General features: G+C 47.4%; 1 protein-coding gene across 2 annotated transcripts in view; it reads right to left on the reverse strand.

Moving 5' to 3' along the window:
* Nucleotides 1-19536, reverse strand: part of vcam1b (vascular cell adhesion molecule 1b) — a 31095-nt gene that overhangs the window by 10360 nt on the left and 1199 nt on the right. For both annotated transcript variants that reach the window (XM_008295905.1, XM_008295904.1), the window contains exons 2-5: nt 13554-13856; nt 2012-2317; nt 1615-1875; nt 834-1106 (exon numbers count right to left, since the gene is read on the reverse strand). In XM_008295905.1, the coding sequence (XP_008294127.1) occupies nt 834-1106; nt 1615-1875; nt 2012-2317; nt 13554-13856 (1143 nt within the window). The remainder of the gene's footprint in view (nt 1-833; nt 1107-1614; nt 1876-2011; nt 2318-13553; nt 13857-19536) is intronic.

A 19536-nucleotide genomic window follows, 5' to 3' on the forward strand; every position in this document is an offset into this window, starting at 1 on the left:
TGAAATCTTGAGCTAAGGTTCAGGAGCAGGAACACACCTCAACCACTCCCCTTCCTGTGGTATGTCTATACATAACACCCTGCCCTTCCCACTTGTTCATTCTTGTTTCTCGTGCCGCACCCATCCTCCCTTTATTTCTGCTTCCTCTTCCTGTGCTCTCCTTTTCCTTGGGGGTCCACCAGCCGGGAGCGCTGCTGGTCCCTGACTAAGCATTTCCCCACACCACATCAACTCATTTAAGTCATCATCTGCACAACGCTCATTCACATCCATCAAACAATCAAGCTTCAGTTTATTGGTATGGTCCTAGCTCGTGAAATGGATAAACACTAATCAATAAGCTGGCTAAAAATTCTTGGGATCAAGCACTGTATGCTACAAGGCATAATTATGTGGAACCTGTGATTCAAACTGGCTGTACTGTACATGAGATAAGACTGGATGGCCCATAACTTAACTCTGAATACTGTGCCTGAACACATCTCCTAACAGAAATAGTCCATTCACAAAAACAAAAAAAAACTGCAGAGAGACTGCTTTTTTGAAGATCCACAGGTTTTTGTTAATTACACTGTTTCTCTATGGGCTGGATTTTAGTGGTAGTAACAAGACACAAGACACACAAGACACAAAGTCAGTTTTTGCTTGAAATGAGAAAATTTCACTAGATAACAAAACATTGTGTGTTGTTTCTAGTTTGAGTGAGGAAGTCTCACTCGCTCACTTCACGTCCTCTTCTTTTCTTTGTATCATCCTGTATGATTTGTTGTATAATTATTTATATGAAGAGAAAACTCTTAATATTCCTCAGACGGAAGTGGAATTGAAACTACCTCTAACAGTGATGGAGCTGGATACCAGCTGGGATCCGTACTGGTTGGAGGCTTCACAATGGTAGACAGCGGAGTCTTCCAGCAGGGCGGAAGAGAGGCTGAAGGTCAGTGAGGATGAGGAGGCTGGGTCAGATCTCTGAAGCTCTGCCCCATTCCTCCTTAGCACCAACATGGGTCGAGGAGCTCCATCTGAGCGACAGGTAAACGTCACCTGTTGACCCTCTACCACCTCCTCATCTGGACTCAGGGACAGGGAGGTGTTAGTGGGTGGAGCTGTGGGAGGCAGAAAGATGTGTTAGAGTTCACAGGTAAACAAGGCAGATGCGACAAAGACAAAGTGAAGTGACAGCGAAGAGATACAAGGAAACAAAAAGGACAAACAGATGACTCACCAAAGAAACAATAAGGACTCAACAATGACAGAAAGAGGAGAAAAGATCTATTAAGAGTTAACACAGAGTTAACAAGAAGACTAACTGAAGACAATGACGACACAAAAATAAGACAACAAGAAAATACCGCAAATAAGGAGATAATAAAGCATGACATTGCAGAGAGCAGAGGCTTCAATGTTGGGGATCATACGGAGACAACAAGAAGACAACAAAACATGAGACCACAGACACTGTAAATGAGACAGGGCCTTCACCCTAACTGGGAGATAACAAAGGGGCAAACAGGAGACAAAAAATAGACAATAAGGAGACGCCAAGGGGACGATAAAGAGAATACAAAGCTCAAGACTGCAGAGATTGTAAATGAAACTTGGCTTCACTCTCACCATGTACCGTGATGTTCACAGTGGTGGTGTCATTTCCTTCTGTGTTGTGGGCCTGACACTCATACTGTCCGGCTTCAGACAGTCTCACTGCCCTGAAGACAAGCTGACCGCCTTGGCCCTGCCACAGAGACTGGCCATCCACTGTCCTGAAGCTCCAGGTGACATTTGGCTCAGGGTTTCCCTCCGCCAAACAAGTCAGAGTGACCGGAGAACCGTCCTTTATCACCACAGAGTCTGTTATTGCCATGACAACAGGCGCATCTGCAGAGGAAAGGAGGAAGGTTAAGGGCTTGTATCTGTCAGACAGACTTAAGAGGCTGCTCTGAAGGCCTCTGAGTTAGGAGGATATAGACAGCAGGCCTCAGACTAAAGGACTCAGAACCCAAGCCTGACTCACAGAGGGGGTTTAGGGGGATGGTAGTCTCTCTGGACCTGTTCTCTGCTGGTAGGTCCAGCAGCTCCAGGATGGCCCTGCAGCTGATGTTCCCTCCTGAGTCTTGTTTCAGAGGTGTGAACCTGTAGTCAGACTGGACTGAGCTGGATCCAGGATCTCCCCTGGCACTCTGCAGGATGATGTCTCCTCTGAACCAGGTGAGGTTTAGGTCCTCCGGAGGGTATATGTTAAATACCTGGCAGGTCAGAACGGACTCTTTTCCCAGTCTCAGCTGGTCCTGACCTGAGATTGTAGGGGCTGACGGGAAGGCTGGAATATAATAGACAGACACTGAAAACGTCGATGCAAACAACGAACCATTTTAAACACTCATCAAGAAAACTAACACTTTCATCCACCTCTTCTAGAGCTATGGATCATATCAAACAGTCTTCCTCAACAGATGGAGTTAACCCAGTAAGCATGGAATAGTAGCAACAAGCAACTGCAAAATGAGAATTCTGCTGAAGAAAATTATGTAATATGACTGAAGGCTTCAGAAATGATAGTTGTTTTGGTGGATTTTTGCGATAAATAATAGATTTAATGGCCTTTCCAAACAATGACTATGTTTATTCAGTGGGAAAAAGCTGTCCAGATATGGAATGTCAAAGAATCTATTGAAAATCTGAAAACTTGCATGGAAATATTAAATGTGAGTGGTCCAGTAACCCAGGGCTCAGTGCTAGGACTGCTCCTGTTTTAATCCCCTTGGACAGATAATCCACAAGCACAGCCTCATCTTCCTCTGCTACACAGATGATACTCGGCTTTACATCACTACCAAACCCTCCACCAACATTCTCCACAATCCCTCTTCAATTGTGTCTGGGACCCCTGATTATTTTCAAACTTTACCAGATTTATCAGCAACAAAACATAATTAAAGCTCAGGGTAATTGCTTGTAAGTCGCTGCTACACAATGTTGGAGATCTAACTCCTTGCAACTGATGGCAGTATCATCCTGTCTGTCCCTCTGCAGCCTGGGTGTGATCCTAGACACAACCTTATCTTCTGAGTAACACATCAAATCTGTCACCAAATCTGCATATGTCCACCCTTGGTCTTCATTTTCTGATCCTGTTGCTGAAACACTCATCCACAGACTTGCCATCTCCTGCCACAAGTACTGTAATAGTCTTATCTGGAGTCTCCAGCAAAATCCTGGATTGGGCACAATGTGTTCAAAACTCTGCTGTCAGCGTTCTCATCCACACTAAGTCCTCACAACAAATGCCCCAATCTATCATCCAAGTACACTGGCTGCCCGTAAAGTCCCATATTAAATGCAAGACTCTCCTCTTTACCTACAAGCCACCTTCACACTCTTGCTCCCAAGTTGCTCTCTGACTTCCTTAACTTCTACACCCATTCCTAAAATCTTTTCTCCTCTGATTTTGCGCAGGTGTACATTCCGCTTCCAGGTTTTGAACTCCCTGCAAGTCACTAGGACAATTTAAGTCCTTACTTAAAGATCTGTTTTCAGGTTGGCATTTGCTCTTACCTACTAACCCTGCTCATTGTCTCTTTGATTGTATTTCTACTGTTTGTTTTATGTACTATTCTAGGTGCCTTAGGTACCTTAACCCTTTAACCTTCTGCTCGACCACTTGATAGACCATACGGTAGAACAGTTCTTTTTCTAACTTTGCTCTGTGTTTCACTATGGGAATCACCCTGGGCGTGACCAACTACGGAAGCTCCAATGACACAACATCTGTCTGTGCTACGCCTCCTCCTATTGCTACGGCCAACCGACCACTCCCACTCATTCTCGCTTTCTTCCCGTGTGGAACAACAAGAAGCTCCCACAGCATGGTTAGGCTAGCTCGGTTGACTGTTTTACGTTCTCAGACATCCCGTCAAGGGATACGTCACCGAACACAGTTCCGACTCTGGTCTGAGTACTTCGAAAGAAGTGGGTTTGTCGCAGTTGTCCGCATCAGCATCTGCGTAAGGCAAGTTGTTTTTACCCGGCTTTAACAAGCGGTACTGGACGCCTGTGTGATTTAGGCTGACACGCAAAGGTGAGCCTGATTTAGCCTAGCATTAATTTGCTAAAAGACCGTCTGAATCAGCTAACGTATAACGACAAGCTGACTCGGATTTATAGCTGTTAGCTCAGAATCGACCCCACGGCTAGCGCTAACGGACAGGCTAATGTGTTGTGACGAGTCTGTTTCCTTCCTAAATTCCTGCGATGGCTGCGGTTGCCACCCCCGCCAAAGGGTCGGAGCCGAAAGTCAAGGAGGCTGCATCCCGCCAGTGCCCCGCGTCATGTGGGGCCTCCATCTCGGGTCGGGACCCTCATCCAATGTGCATTGCATGCATGGGCACTAAACACGCTCAAGCTTCACTTGCTAACCCGCAGGGATGCTTGCACTGCTCCTCCATTCCAGAAAAAGTCCTGGAACGGAGGCTGAGAGTTGCAGTCACGAACAATCAGGACCCCTCCTTCTCTGGAGCCTCGGCTGTGGCTCCAAGTGATGCCCATCAGCCGCGAGCCACTTCGAGCTGGGCGGACATGATGGACGAGGACTCCCCAGTTATGCCCCCGCTTTTCGAGGGAATCCTCGATGATGGGTTGCTCGACCCAGAGACCGAGGAGGCAGAGGACGATGCCGACTCTGACCTCCTCGAGATAAATGATATGGAGGAGGAAGAGGATGATTCCACTTTCCCAGCCCAGCCTTCACGGCCACCCAGTAGGGCTGAAGTGGTCTCTCCTGCAGACAGCAGTTTATACGATGTCTGCAAACGTCCATCTGCAAAGCTCGGCTTCCCATGGCCAGCAGCTCAGGGTGCAGAGGGAACAGAACGTGATTTGTATGACGGTAAGAGGCTCCCACCAGCCCTGCCGCCAGCAAAACAACTGTTACCAGCTGTTCCTGCTTGCATGAAGGAGATGAGCCGGTACTGGTTGAGCCCGTACAAGAGCAAGCTCCCCACCAAGGGCTGCTCTAAGCTGGAAGTGCAGGGGATGGGTGAGCTGGGGTTGGCCGAGCCCCCGGCTGTGGAGCCGTCTGTGGCTTATCACCTTCACCCCAACCGTAGGTCGCTCTCAGCATCCTCAAGTGTCTCTCTCCCCAGTAAAATGGATCACCTCACAGCATCCATTTATCAGAGGATGTACAAGTATGCAGCACAGTCAGTTTGCTCCCTTAACGCGGTCACGCTGTTGTGTGCATATCAGGCAGAGATACTTGAGGAGATGGGCCGTCAGCTGGACTCTGGGTCACCTAACCCAGCTCTGTGGGATGAAATATGTGTGGTAAACGATCTCATCCTCCGCTCTTCCAGGGGAGCGGTCCAGGGCTCTGGTCGTATTATGGGGTTAGCAGTCTCTGGTGAGAGGGCCCTGTGGTTAAACCTGTCAAGCCTGGGTGATTCGCAAAAGGCAGAAGTCATGGATGCGACCTATGACCCAACCAAAGGTCTGTTTGGTCCAGCCTTGGAGAAAATGAGGGAGACGAGCACCCGCAGAAAGGAGGAGGTTGAAGCCTTCAACCTCTGTCTGCCGCGGAAGCCAAACCCCGTCCCCCCTCAGGGGCACAGGCCCGGCTTTGCAGCCGCTGCTGCAGCTGCTAGAGGGCGACAAGGCGGGGTGAAGACACAGAGGCATGTAGGTGGTCCATCAAACCAACCTCACAAAGCTGAAAACCCCAGACCATGGGGGAAACATTCCTTTGCTGCAGTGGCTGCAAAGAACCGTCCGTCCCACCCCGGGGAGGGGAAGAAGAAACGGGCGACCTAACATCTTTTTTTCTGCTGTCCCCCCCTCTGAAGAAGAGAAAAATTACAGGGAAGGGAATTCAACCCGGTCCCTCAAGGTTCTCAGGCTCCTGTGGTTCCCAGTTCAGCAGGAGGCCTTTTTCAGTTCCCTCCTCTAGAGCAGAGAGAGGAGACTCAGGGGCAGACAGCACAGCGAGCAGGTTTCCACGCCTGCCAAGTCACTTTGTCAGCGCCACCAAGCACTCCCCAGTTTCCCAGTTCAGTCCACTCTGTCCAGGGGGTAACAAACACAAGAAGACATGCATTTCTGCAGCCAGGCATGTTGCCGAGGGCAGAATGCCCCCCCAAAATAAAGAAAAACAAAACATTCTGGCTGTCACCGGCAGAGGGAGCCCACGCCCTTCTCGACGGGACAGACCGAGGCAACGGAGTGACGTTATACATGTGCGACTCTCTTGCAGCCTGAGTGGAGAGGTGGCACGCATGCGCAGCTCATCCCTGGGTTTTGGCTACGGTGTCTCAGGGCTACAGACTGCAGTTCGCCGTCAGACCACTAAGATTCAACGGTGTATTAATGTCGACGGCCAACAGCGATTCAGCACATGAGACGAGATCGCAGCTCTGTTGGACAAACTAGCGATCAGAGTAGTGCCAGACGAAGAGAGTCGTCAGGGCTTCTACTCACGTTATTTCCTCATTCCAAAGAAAAACGGCGTATCACTCCGCCCTTTTCTAGATCTACGTGTGTTAAACAGACACTTACGAAAGTACACGTTCAGAATGTTAACACCCAAACACTATGTCGCTCTGTTCACCCAGGAGATTGGTTTGTGACTATCGATCTCTCAGATTAGTATTTTCACATCCCTATTTATCCTCCGCACAGGAAGTTTCTCAGGTTTGCTTACGAGTTTCAACCCATGCCATTCGGGCTGTCGTTAGCCCCGCGGGTCTTCAGCAAATGTGTGGAGGCGGCGTTGTCGCCATTGCGGAACAGCGGCGTCAGGATATTTTCCTACGAAGATGATTACCTGATATGCTCCCAATCACAGACGCAAGCGATCAGGGACTCCAACACAGTGTTAAGTCACCTGATCAATCTTGGTTTCAGAATAAACTGGGAAAAGAGACGTTTAATTCCTGCACGGTGCACGGAATATTTGGAGCTCAGAATAAACTCCCTTTCATATCGCGTCACTCTGTCAGAAGGGAGGATTGTGACCTTCACCCAGTGTATGAAACGTTTCCAGCTGGGGAAGGTCGTGTCATTTAGACTCTGCCTGCGCCTGCTAGGTCTTATGGCATCAGTCATTTCGGTGGTGCAGCTGGGGCTCCTGATGATGAGTGATAAACAGCGTTTGGTCACAGAGGATGGCTCGGCTCCATATAAACGTGCTGGAATTGCAGGCAGTATTCCTGGCTATGAGGCATTTCCTGCCTTATTTGAAGGGTCGTCATGTCCTCATAAAGACAGACAACTCCACAGTAGTAACCTACATCAATCGTCAGGGGGGACCTGCTCTCTGCACTTGCACAGGCTGGCCAGAAAGATAATTCTGTGGTGCAGCCCCAGGCTCCTGTCTATTCGGGCAATTCACATACCAGGGTTCCTGAACAGGGGTGCATATTTACTGTCCAGGGGGAACACTCTATACGGGGAATGGAGACTCCATCCTCAAGTGGTAGAACAGATCTGGCAGAGATTTGGCCGAGCCGCCGTAGATCTCTTCGCCTCATGGGAAAACACCCAGTGCCCTCTGTTTTTCTCCCTATTCAAGGAGGATGCGCCACTAGGGATGGACGCGTTGGCCCACCCATGGCAAGATGTCCTGCTGTACGCTTTCCCACCTCTGAGCTTGATCTCCCCCACTTTAACCAAAGTAAGAGAGCTAGGGCTGACTCTGATCCTGGTGGCTCCTTGGTGGCCATCCAAAACATGGGTAGCAGAGATAATTCAGACACTGGCCAGGGAGCCTTGGTGTCTCCCTCCGCAGAGACCTTCTGGCTCAGGCAGGGGGGGAGATTTACCATCACCACCCAGACCACATAGCGCTCTGGGCCTGGCCCCTGAAAGGTGGAATCTGAATGCATCTGGCCTCCCCCCAGAGGTGATTGATACCATCCAGAACGCAAGAGCTTCCTCTACATGCACACTTTAGAGTTGTAAATGGCGGGTATTTGAGAAGTGGTGCGAAGAACAGCGATGTACACCATTTCAGTGTTCTGTCGCAGATTTGCTCTGTTTTCTTCAGGGTTTGCTGGAAAAAGGGAAGGCTTTTTCCACCATCAAGGTGTATCTGGCAGCAGTCTCAGCTTGCCACGTTGGGTTTGGTGACAAACCGGCAGGTCAACACCCGCTGGTGTCGTTTTATGAAGGGGGCACGACGGAAACTGCATGTTTCCAGACCTGTCGTCCCTTTATGGGATTTGTCGATTGTTTTGGGTGCCCTCTCTAATCATCCTTTTGGGCCGATTGAGGGAGTGGGGCTGAAGTTTCTCTTGTTTAAGACGGCACTACTTTTAGCTTTAGCCACTGCCAAACGAGTGAGCGACTTGCATGCCTTTTCCATCCACCCCTCTTGCTTACAGTGGGCTCCAGGATTCACTAGGGTATGTCTGCAGCCCAATCCGGCTTTCGTGCCTAAGGTTATGGGACCGTTATACAGATGTTCCTCAGTGGAGCTGTGGGCATTTCACCCCCCTACTTTTGCCTCAACAGAGGAAGAGAAGCTAAACACCTTGTGCCCAGTACGTGCACTGAGGGTTTATGTGGACAGAACAGTGAGCTTCAGGAGATCTGAACAGCTGTTTATATCTTGGGTTGGTTCTCGCAAAGGGAAACCTATGTCACGGCAAAGGTTGTCCCACTGGATCGTTGAGACTATAAAACTGTCCTACAGGTGTAGAGGTGCGCAGCCACCCACGGGGGTGCGAGCGCATTCCACCAGGAGCATGGCCACGTCATGGGCCCTGTTTAAAGGGGTGTCAGTTCAGGACATCTGTGCTGCCGCCAGTTGGGCCACACCAAATACAATTGTGCGATTTTATAGGCTGGATGTTGCTCAGCCCTCGCTGGCCCACGCAGTGCTGGGAGTATGGATTTAGGTCCAACCTAGTGTCCTTCCCTGTTTCTCATGGCTTCGGGGTGCTTATGCAATCCGGGAGTAGGCCATATCTCCCATAGTGAAACACCGAGCGAAGTTAGAAAAAGAACGTTGGGTTACTTAACGTAATCCCTGGTTCTTTGATAACAGAGTGAGGTGTTTCACCAACACATCCCTCCTTGCATGGACACGGAAAGAAATCTGTCCAGAATGAGTGAGGAGTGGTCGGTTGGCCATAGCAATAGGAGGAGGCGTAGCCTAGAGCGCAGCTCAACCGGTCTGTCACAGACAGACGTTGTGTCATTGGAGCTTCCGTAGTTGGTCACGCCAAGGGCAATTCCCATAGTGAAACACCTCACTCTGTTATCAAAGAACCAGGGATTACGTTAAGTAACCCAACGTTTTTGACTCCCTATATCTGATTGAAAAAAATGTTTTACTTAATGTGGACTTTTTTATGACAACATACCTCAACCTAATGGTAGAGATGGCTGAAACAGGTGGAATTAAGTACAACACGTTTTTCAACAAGATATAGGGAGTCAAAATGTGATGGTCTACCAAATGGTCGAGCAGAAAGTTTAAGAGGTGCTTTTAGCATTAACGTTCTCATTGTTTTTATTATTCAATGCTGTAATTTCATGTACTTTTTATTGTAATTTATTTTCTCAAATCATGTTGAGAATATTATGTTGAGAATATGTTTTTTTTATTAATGTAAATGGCCTACACCTATATATCTCCTTTCTACCTGAGTGGTCCTCAGGGTGCTTTACAGTGTTTCCCATTCATACACATGCTGCCATGCAAGGTGCTGCCTGCCATCAGGAGCAACTTTGAACCACCAACCATGCTTGATAAAAGACAACCCGCTCTGCCACCTGAGGCACAGCTGCCCACGTCGCATCTCATCTGGATTACTGCAGTAGCTGACCAGGGCTGTTTGCTGTATAACAACACTACCTCAGCACAACTCAGCTAATGGTCTCATCAAGAAGGAAGAAATTCCACTAGTTAACTTTTGACACTTGTTAATTAGAAACATTTCCAGGTGATGACCTCATAGAGCTGCTTCAGGTAATGACGACAGTGTGCAGAGCTGTCATCAAGACTACTTCAGCAGAATCTAAAAGATTTTTTCTTTTGATTTTTTCTTACAACATAATTTACAATAGGTTATGTCATAGTGTTGATGTCTGCAGTTTTGAAGAAAGTGGTAAAACACAGTAAAAATGTAGAAAAACTCTTGAATGAGAAGATGCCCCCTGATGAATCGCCACCTTATCACAGTGGAGGGGTTTGAGTGTTCCTGTGATCCTGGGAGCTATGTTGTCCGGGGCACTAGCCCCTGGTAGGGTCTCCCAAGGCAAAATGGTTCTGGGGGAGGGACCAGACAAAGAGCGATTCAGAAGTCCTGATGAAGAACAAGAGAAGCAAAGCTGCCACCTCACCCGGAATAGGGAGACCGGGGCACCCTCCTGGAGCCAGGCCTAGGGTGGGGAGCTCAAAGGGGGGGCTCACCACCCTCAGGGCAGAGGATCGGGGTCAGGTGCTATGCCCACCGGGTGGTAGGCAGGAGTGGGTGTTATGGCGTACCGACCCCTGGTGACGTAGACGAGCTCTGAGGACGTGGAATGTCACCTCACTGGCAGGGAAAGAGCCTGAGCTGGTGCAGGAGGTGGAGAGTTACCAGCTAGATATAGTCGGGCTCACCTCCATGCACAGCAAGGGCTCTGGAACCAAACTCCTGGAGAGGGGTTGGACTCTCTCCTTTTTTGGAGTTTCCCACGGTGAGAGGAGTATGGGCATACTCAGTGCTGAGTGCCGCCATGTTAGAGTTCTCCCCAAAGAGTGAGAGGGTCGCCTCTCTGCGACTGCATGTTGCAGAGGGGAAAACTCTGACTGTCGTTTGTGTTTATGCACCAAACGGCAGTTTAGAGTATCTGGCCTTTCATGGAGTCACCGGGTGGTGTCCTGGAAGGGCTGCTGCCTGGGGACTCCATAGTCCTCCTGGGGGACTTCAGTGCTCATGTGGGCAATGACGTTGAAACCTGGAGGGGCGTGATTGGGAGGAACGGCCTGTCTGATTTGAACCTGACCTGGATTTTGTTATTGGACTTCTGTGTTAGCCACGGATTGGCCATAACAAACACCATGCTCAAACATAAGGTTGCTCATAAGTGGACCTGGTACCAGAGTACCTTAGGCCAAAGGTTGATGATTGAGTTTGTAGTTGTAGTATCAGATCTGTAGCCATATGTTTTGGACACTTGGGTGAAGAGAGGAGCAGAGCTGTCAACTGATCACCACCTAGGTGGTGAGTTGGATCCGATTGCGGGGAAGGCTGCTGGACAGACATGGTAAACCCAAATGTGTAGTGTGGGTAAACTGGGAACATTGGGGTTTTCAATTTCCACCTCCGGAAGAGTTTCTCCTGCATCCCGGGGGAGGTTGGGGACATGAAGTCAGAGTGGGCCATGTTCAAAGCCTCCATAGCAGAAGCAGCCGTTAGGAGCTGTGGCCAGAAGGTCACCAGTACCTGTTGTGGCGGCAACCCCAAAACCCGCCAGTGGACACCGGTTGTGAGGAAAGCCGTCAGGCTGAAGAAGGAGACCTTTCGGGCCTGGCTGCCAGGGGTCTCCTGAAGCAGCAGGCAAGTAACGGCTGGCCAAATGGGCTGCAGCTGTGGTGGTCGTGGAAGCAAAAACTCCAAACAGGTGTGGGAGGAGTTTGGGGAGGCTATGGAGAAGGATTTCGGTTGGCAAACTTTCCGACGCCTCAGAAAGGGGAGGTAGAGATCCACCCAGACTGTGTACAGCTGGGGAGGAGAACTGCTGACCCAGACTGGGTGGTGGAAGGAGCACCTCGAGGAACTCCTGAACCTGGTAATCACATCTTCTGCTGAGGGGGCAGAGCCTGAAGACTCGGGGGTTGCTGCATCCATACCTGTGGTACAGGTCACCGAGGTAGTTAAGAAGCTCCTCGGTGGCAAAGCACCAGGTGTGGACGAGATTCACCCTGAGATGCTGAAGGCTCTGGACATTGTCGGACTGTCATGGCTGACACGTCTCTTCAATGTCGCGTGGGCATTGGGTACGGTGCCTGTGGAGTGGCAGACCAGGGTGGTGGTTCCCATTTTCAAAAAGGGGGACCGGAGAGTGTGTTCCAATTATCGGGGCATCACACTTCTCAATCTCCCCAGGAAAGTCTACTCTAGGGTGCTGGAAAGGAGCCTCCGACCAATTGTGCAACTTTGGATTCAGGAGGAGCAATGCGGATTTTGTCCTAGTCGTGGAACAGTGGACCCGCTCTTTACGCTTGCTGAGCTCCTGAGGGGGTCACGGTCCTCTGCCAGAAATGGGTGGATTGCCACCTCCGGGTGGGGGGGAAGTTGCTTCCTCAAACGAGGGAGTTTAAGTATCTCAGGATCTTGTTCACGAGTGATAGGAAAATGGCGGCGTTAACAGTAATGTGAGCGCTGTACCGGACCATCATGGTGAAGAGAGAGCTGAGCCGCAAGGTGAAGCTCTCAATCTACCAGTCCATCTACGTCCCAACCCTGACCTATGGTCACGAGCTTTGGGTCGTGACCGAAAGAACGAGATCGCAGATACAAGTGGCCAAAATGAGCTTCCACTGCAGGGTGGCTGGGCTCAGCCTTAGAGATAGGGTGAGGAGCTCTGACATTCGGAGGGAGCTCGGAGTAGAGCTGCTGCTCCTTCACGTTGAAATTAGCCAGTTGAGGTTGTACGGACATCTGATTTGGATGCCTCCAGAGAGGCTTCCTCTGGAGGTCTTCCAAACACGTCCAACTGGGAGGAGACCCCAGGGCAGACCCAGAACCCGCTGGAGAAATTTTATCTCTTGGTTGGCCTGGGAATGCCTCAGGATCCCCCAGGAAGAGCTGGAAAGCATCGCCAGGGAGAGGGAAGGCTAGAATGACCTGCTCTGCCTACTGCCCCCGTGACCCAACCCCGGATAAACGAAAGATAATGGACGGATGGATGAGAAGGTGTGTCCAAACCTCTGATATATATATATATATATACATACACACATATATATATATTTTAAATAAGCTAAACTTTATTTTCCCTGTCACTACTTTCTCGAAGCTGCAAGGTGGCTCGGTGGTTAGCACCGTCGCCTCGCAGCTAGAAGGTCGCTGGTTCACATCCCGGTTAAGACGCCTGGGATCTTTCTGTGCGGAGTCTCCATGTTCTCCCCGTGCAGCGTGGGTTCTCTCTGGGTTCTCCGGTTTCCTCCCACAGCCCAAAAACACATTGAGGTTAACTGGTGAGTCTAAATTTTAAGTAGGTGTTAATGTGAGTGTGCTTGGTTGTCTGTCTCTCTGTGTAGCCCTGTGATAGACTGGCGACCTGTCTAGATAAACCTGCCTTCACCCTGAGTCAGGTGGGATAGACTCCAGCCCTCCCGCGACCCAAGTGAGGATTAAGTGGTGTACAGACAATGGATGGATGGATTACTTTCTACAGACCCATAAACCATAAAGTGCTGCCAGCTGTTTTAGTCTTCCTTTCATTGTGTTTTCAATAAAGCCAATTTCTAAACTCATATTGATACAAAAGAAATCACAGGAACAAAAAGATCAAACATAATAAAAGAAAAATGATCAGTTTGTCTCTGCTGTATTTGTACATGAACTCACAGTAAACCTTCACTGAGGTTTTGATGTGTCTGCTTTCTTCTCCACAGCTGACTTTACACTGCCACAATCCTTCATGCTCCGTCATCACAGGGTCAAAGGTCACGACGGAGTGAGTGCTGCTGCTGCTGACGGAGGCGGTCAGCGGTCGGTCCCCCGGCAAAGACCAGGAGGTGCTTGGCGCTGTTAAACAATGCTGAACTGAACAAACCAGCTGCTGACGTGTGCCCACCTTGAAAAGAGGCCTTCTGGGAGATATGTCCACATGCAGACCCTGAACACACCATGATGACATCAGCAACACAGCTGAGGATAAAAACAACAACATGAAAACAACAATGAGACTACAAAACAACATTAGTACCAGATCAATCCAGCCACTGTTCAGTGTTTTCTGACAAAAGAGAATTAAAAGTGGAAACAGCAGTTGTTTGGTATTTAATGTCCTCGGCCAATACAGAATACAACAGAAGTGACTACATCCCTGTCCAATGTCATTTCAATGTCATGTTTACTTGGTATACTTCCTTCTGTATGGAACTTGTGTTTTTAAAAACTTTACATATGTTGTGTTTTGTGTGTTTGATATTCAGTGGAGTTAAATTTTATATTTTATTTATATTAACAGACTGCAAGGTGGTGCAGTTGGTTAGCACTGTTGCCTCGTAGAAAGAAGGTTGCCGGTTCGCATCCCGGTGGGGGCACCGGAATCTTTCTGCATGGAGTTTGCATGTTCTCCCCGTGCAGCGTGGGTTCTCTCTGGCTTCCTCCCACACAGTCCAAAAACATGTTGAGGTTAATTGGTAATTCTAAATTGTCCGTAGGTGTGAATGTGAGTGTGCTTGTTTGTCTGTCTCTAAGTGTAGCCCTGTGATAGACTGGCGACCTGTCCATGTGTCCCCTGCCTTCGCCCTAGGTCAGCTGGGATAGGCTCCAGCCCCCCCACCAAGACCAGCTCAGAGTAAAGAAGCTTCATGGTCAGTGAAGCTTCTTCTGGTTTCCTTCAACTCTGACCGACCCTAGTGAGGATTAAGCAGTGTATAGATAATGGATGGATTTATATTAACCTGGAACTAATCAGAAAGCCTGAGTGTTAGAAACATTTAAAAACACAAGTGGTTCCAACTGAAGATGAAATATTTCAGATTTTGTTCTGTTTCTTGGCCTTCAGTCAAACTAAAGCAGATTAGTGTCACTGACTATATTAACTCTTTTGAACAAAAGGTCACATTTTCTTGAATTGTACCCTTTTGTTGAAGCAGCATACAGATGACACTCAACTGGATCTGAGTCATCAGACACTTATTCATGTAAATCATTCATCATTGTTCAGTTCTGCGAAATGTGAGATAGAAAAGTATTAAATAGAAAAAACAAAAGTGGCTCAAGTTTTCAGCAGAACACTGCCCACTAAATAGCAGTGTGATAGTCGGAAACATAGCATCAGAACTAAGTGACAGTGTCAAAAGTCAGATTGTGATTCTGAGCAAAAAGTGGCTTCGTCAGTGTCACATCATGGCTGATCTGAAAGAACAGGGAGCTCTAAAACATTTACTTAACTGGATCAGTTGTATCAAAAGCAGCATCAGGCAGAACAAACTGAGCTCACCACCAGAAGATCAATAAAAGCTATCATACAAAGCAATTCAAGCTTTGTTCACAGAGATAGAATGGCAACTTGATCACAGATGCGGCCATCTATAAGTTATACCCACTTTACCCTGCAGGGGGCACGAGGGGCTTGAGTCTGTCCCAGCCCACAGTGGCCAAGAGGCAGACTACATCCTGAACAGGTTGCCACTTTATCGCAGGGTCAACACAAAGAGACAGACAGTCAAACACGCTGACATTATAAAAGAGAATGACACCACAGTGGATCACACTGACCATGAAACATGATGCTGGGAAGATTCAAGCCCTGAGGGTTTGCTTCTCTGGAGTTGCGCACCTCCCGAATGGCAAGCTCAGACCAAACCCTAGGTCTTTGTGGAGAAGCATTCTTACTGCAGCATGAACCCAAACAAGAACCCAAACAAGAACCCAAACACCCACACACACACACACACACACACACACACACACACACACACACACCCCTCAAAGCACTGACTTAAAGGCCAAAGAAGATCAAGGAGTACTGATTGTCATGGACTTTCCTCCAAAGTCACCTGACCTCAACCCCACTGAACATTTATGAGACACTCAAAGACTAAGAAAGACAAACATTCCTGACATCACAGAAAGTCCTTTGGAACACTGTCAGATCATGCTGGGTTAACATGGATTATCAGGTCTGTACAAACTGCTGGAGTCTATGCAGCTTGAGGTTTTGTGTCATTAAAGCAAATGAAAGTAAAGTCCAAACAACAGGCCAGTTAGTCAATTAGTTGATGGCAAGAAAGGTTATTAGCAACTATTTGAAAAAGTTTCTCAAAAATATCAGTTTGTGTTTTTCTGCTTTCTATAAGTAAACTGAACCTCTGTGGGTTTCAGACACAGTAAGACAGTAAGTTCTTTTCGACATTTTTCACAGATTCCTGACATTTATACACGAAGCTGATGATGAATTAATCAATGAAAGAATCAACAGATAAACATATGATAATCAACAGATGCAGCTTGAGTTTAAAAACAAGCAAGTTGTTGTGTTGAGATTTATCTCCCACACTTTGTCTGTTTAAAGTTGGTATTTTTGGAGGAAAGATTATTGACTGATAGGGCCCTGGAGCCGCCAGCGGTCCTTTAACCTGTCAGCGGTCAAAGATGCTGCTTTCAAGGGCCATGAACTTTAAAACTACTTCTAGCTGCATCCCTGTCCACTTGGGTGGAAACACGTCAGGCAGCTGATGTGATTCTTCTTCTGTTTAATGTCATCAAATAAATACAACATCAGGAAGATCAGACCTTTCCTGTCTGAACATGCAGCACAACTCCTGGACCAAGCTCTAATAATATTTTTTATTTGTTTATTTAGACGGGACAGTGCGTGTTAATGTACATACAGTCTCAAGTTGTAGTAAATACACAGGATTTAGCACAAGGCTAATTTCCATCCAGTATCCCACACACATGAAGGTGGAGCTTTCTCTGACAGCTATAGGTAAGATATTCCAGTTTGTACAACTTTTAATAGATAGCACATGCTGTACAAAGGAGGACTTTCTAAACTGTACTTCGCAGTCACCCCTGGTGGCTGACCTTGTATTTGTGATACTGCTTTTCTTTTTGATAAAATCCCTAAGGGGCGGGCGGCCATGCCATTTACAGACTTGTAGATTAAGCACGCACTTTTAAACAATTTAAAATTCTCAAAGTTTAAAAATTGATATGTCTTTAGGACTGCACAGTGATGAAATGACTGAGGTTTTTTGTCCAGCACCTTGATGGTTTTTTATAAAACTGCTCAATGGGTTTCAGAGCAGTGACACTAGCAAACGACCAGGCTGGGAAGCAGTATTCGATGTGAGAAAGAATCATGCAGTGGAGGTAAGATAGAGCAGCTTTTGTTGTTATGAAGGGCCGGATTTGTTTGAAGTTTTGTAGGTTGAATTTTATTATATTGGTTACCTTTTTGATGTGTTTCTTAAAATTGAGGTTGGAGTCCAATACAATCTCAAGGTACTTCAAGTGAGTTACCATCTCCAATTCTTTCCCATCTAAGAACACAGAGGATCTGCTTTGTGTCACTGGTCGCTTGGTGAGTCTTCCACAGTCAGATTTTTCAGTGATATACTTAACTGTTTTTTTGGTGAACATCATAAAAACAGTTTTTTTGGTGTTAAGCATGAGACAGTTCAGTCTTAACCAGTCTTGTATCTTGGATAAGGCATTTGAGAGGTTTGCAGCAACTGTCACTGCTTCCTGTCCCTGAGTGAAGATCACCGGGTCATCCGCATGCATCAGCACATTAAGGTCCGGACAGACGTCTGGGAGATCATTACTGTATAATGAAAATAATAAAGGACCTAGGATAGAGCCCTGAGGTACTCCGGCATAACAGCGGAGATAGGGGGATTTGACACCATTAACTGTTACACATTGTGTTCTATGAGAGAAGTAAGATTCAAACCATGATATACCATCTGCAGAAAAATTGAAATATGTGAGCTTTGTCAATAGGATTTGATGGTTTACGGTGTTAAACGGCTTCTTCAGATCTATAAGCACAGCTCCTACACAGGGATCCTTGTCCAGTAAAGACTTTACCTTTTCAGTGAAAAAAAGAGTTCACTGTCTCTGTAGAATGGTTAGCCCAGAAGCCAAATTGCATTTGATGTAGTGGGGTGCTGCCTTTGTCAAGATGTCTGATAACTTGATTTGCTATCTACTTCTCAGCAACCTTTGAGACTATTGGGAGGATGCTGATTGGCCGATAGTTGGCTGCTTGTGTCTTAGACTCACTTTTAAAGAACTGCTTTTTGGCTGATAGACTTATTGATGATAAGAGTGGTGTGTCGTACAAGTGCATTTGCATGGCTTTTAACAAAGTTAGTGTCGATCCACATGGAAATCCTGAGCTTTGGAGCTTTTAAGAGCTGAAATGATCTTTGTTACTTCAGTCTCTGCTATACTTTGTAGCTGGAAAGTAGGCTGATTGTCCTTTAAGGGACGAGGTATTATGGAAGATGCAGTGAATGCACTTGTGATTTCAGATACACTATCTATGAAATAATTATTAAAATGAGTTGCCGCTGCCATAGGGTCCTTGACCAGGGTGTTGTTCACTACTAGTTCAGGGGTTTTAGTCTCCTGTTTATCTTGTTTACCTAGTAGTTTATTTAAAATTTTCCATGTTTTTTTTCCCGCTACCTTTGGTACTTTCTATGATGGAAATAAAAAAGTTTGCTTTGGCTCTCCTTAGAGTTTGTACGGCTTTGTTGCGTTCATGTGTATAATTCAACCTACCAGTTGGCAATCCTGACTTCAGATATTTCTTGAGAAGTGCGTCCCTTGATTTCAATACATTTCTGCAGTTTTGGTTCAACCTTGGTAGGTTCTTTTCCTTCTTGCTCCTATACCTTGCCCTGCTAGCAAACGAGGACATCACCTCTTTGAATTTGTCTACAAATGATTTACTGCTGATATTTCTACTGTTTGAAGATAATGTTTCCTCCCAGTCTACAGATTTTAAGGCTTCGCTGAGGTTTGCTGATTGACTCCTAGGTATAATGTTTAATGAAGGGGCAGTGTGTGAAATTAAGTACCTCTTCTTTTTCAGCTTTCTTGCAAATAATATGCTATTATGATCTGATAGACTAGTTAGAAAATTAAAGGTCTTTGATGTTCTGTCAGGCTTATTTGAGAACAGAAGATCTATTCTTGTCTGAGAAGTTGAAGTTATTCTAGTCGACTTTCGATAAGTTGCTCCAGGTTATAAAAATCTGTAGTTTGTTTGAGCTAGGCTAGTAGCTGTCGGCGCGTCCCCACTTAGTTCCGTCGGTGGTGTTAGCCCCCCAGTTGTCACTGGAGGTGGAGGAGGTCCCTCAGCTGCTGGGCTAGTAGCCATCGGCGGATCCCATCCCCCCCTCAGGAGCTCAGCAAAGGCTGAAGAGCCGGTCCACTGTTCCACGGCCAGGACGGAATCCGCATTGCTCCTCCTGAAGCCGAGGTTCGACAACTGGTCGGAGCCTCCTTTTCAGCACCCTAGAGTAGATTTTCCCGGGGAGGTTGAAAAGTGTGATACCCCAATAATTGGAACACACTCTCCGGTCCCCCTTTTTGAAAATGGGAACCACCGCCCCGGTCTGCCACTCCACAGGCACCGTACCCGATTCCCACGCAACACTGAAGAGACATGTCAGCCATGACAGTACAACAATGTCCAGAGCCTTCAGCATCTCAGGGCGAATCTCGTCCACACCTGGCGCTTTGCCACCGAATAGCTTCTTAACTACCTCGGTGACCTCGAACATGGGTATGGATGCAGCAACCCCCGAGTCTCCAGGCTCTGCCCTCTCAGCAGAGGACGTGTTTACAGAGTGAAGAC

The sequence above is a fragment of the Stegastes partitus genome, unplaced genomic scaffold (genome assembly GCF_000690725.1).
Source record: "Stegastes partitus isolate 25-593 unplaced genomic scaffold, Stegastes_partitus-1.0.2 Scaffold1083, whole genome shotgun sequence".
Taxonomy (NCBI): Eukaryota; Metazoa; Chordata; class Actinopteri; family Pomacentridae; genus Stegastes; species Stegastes partitus.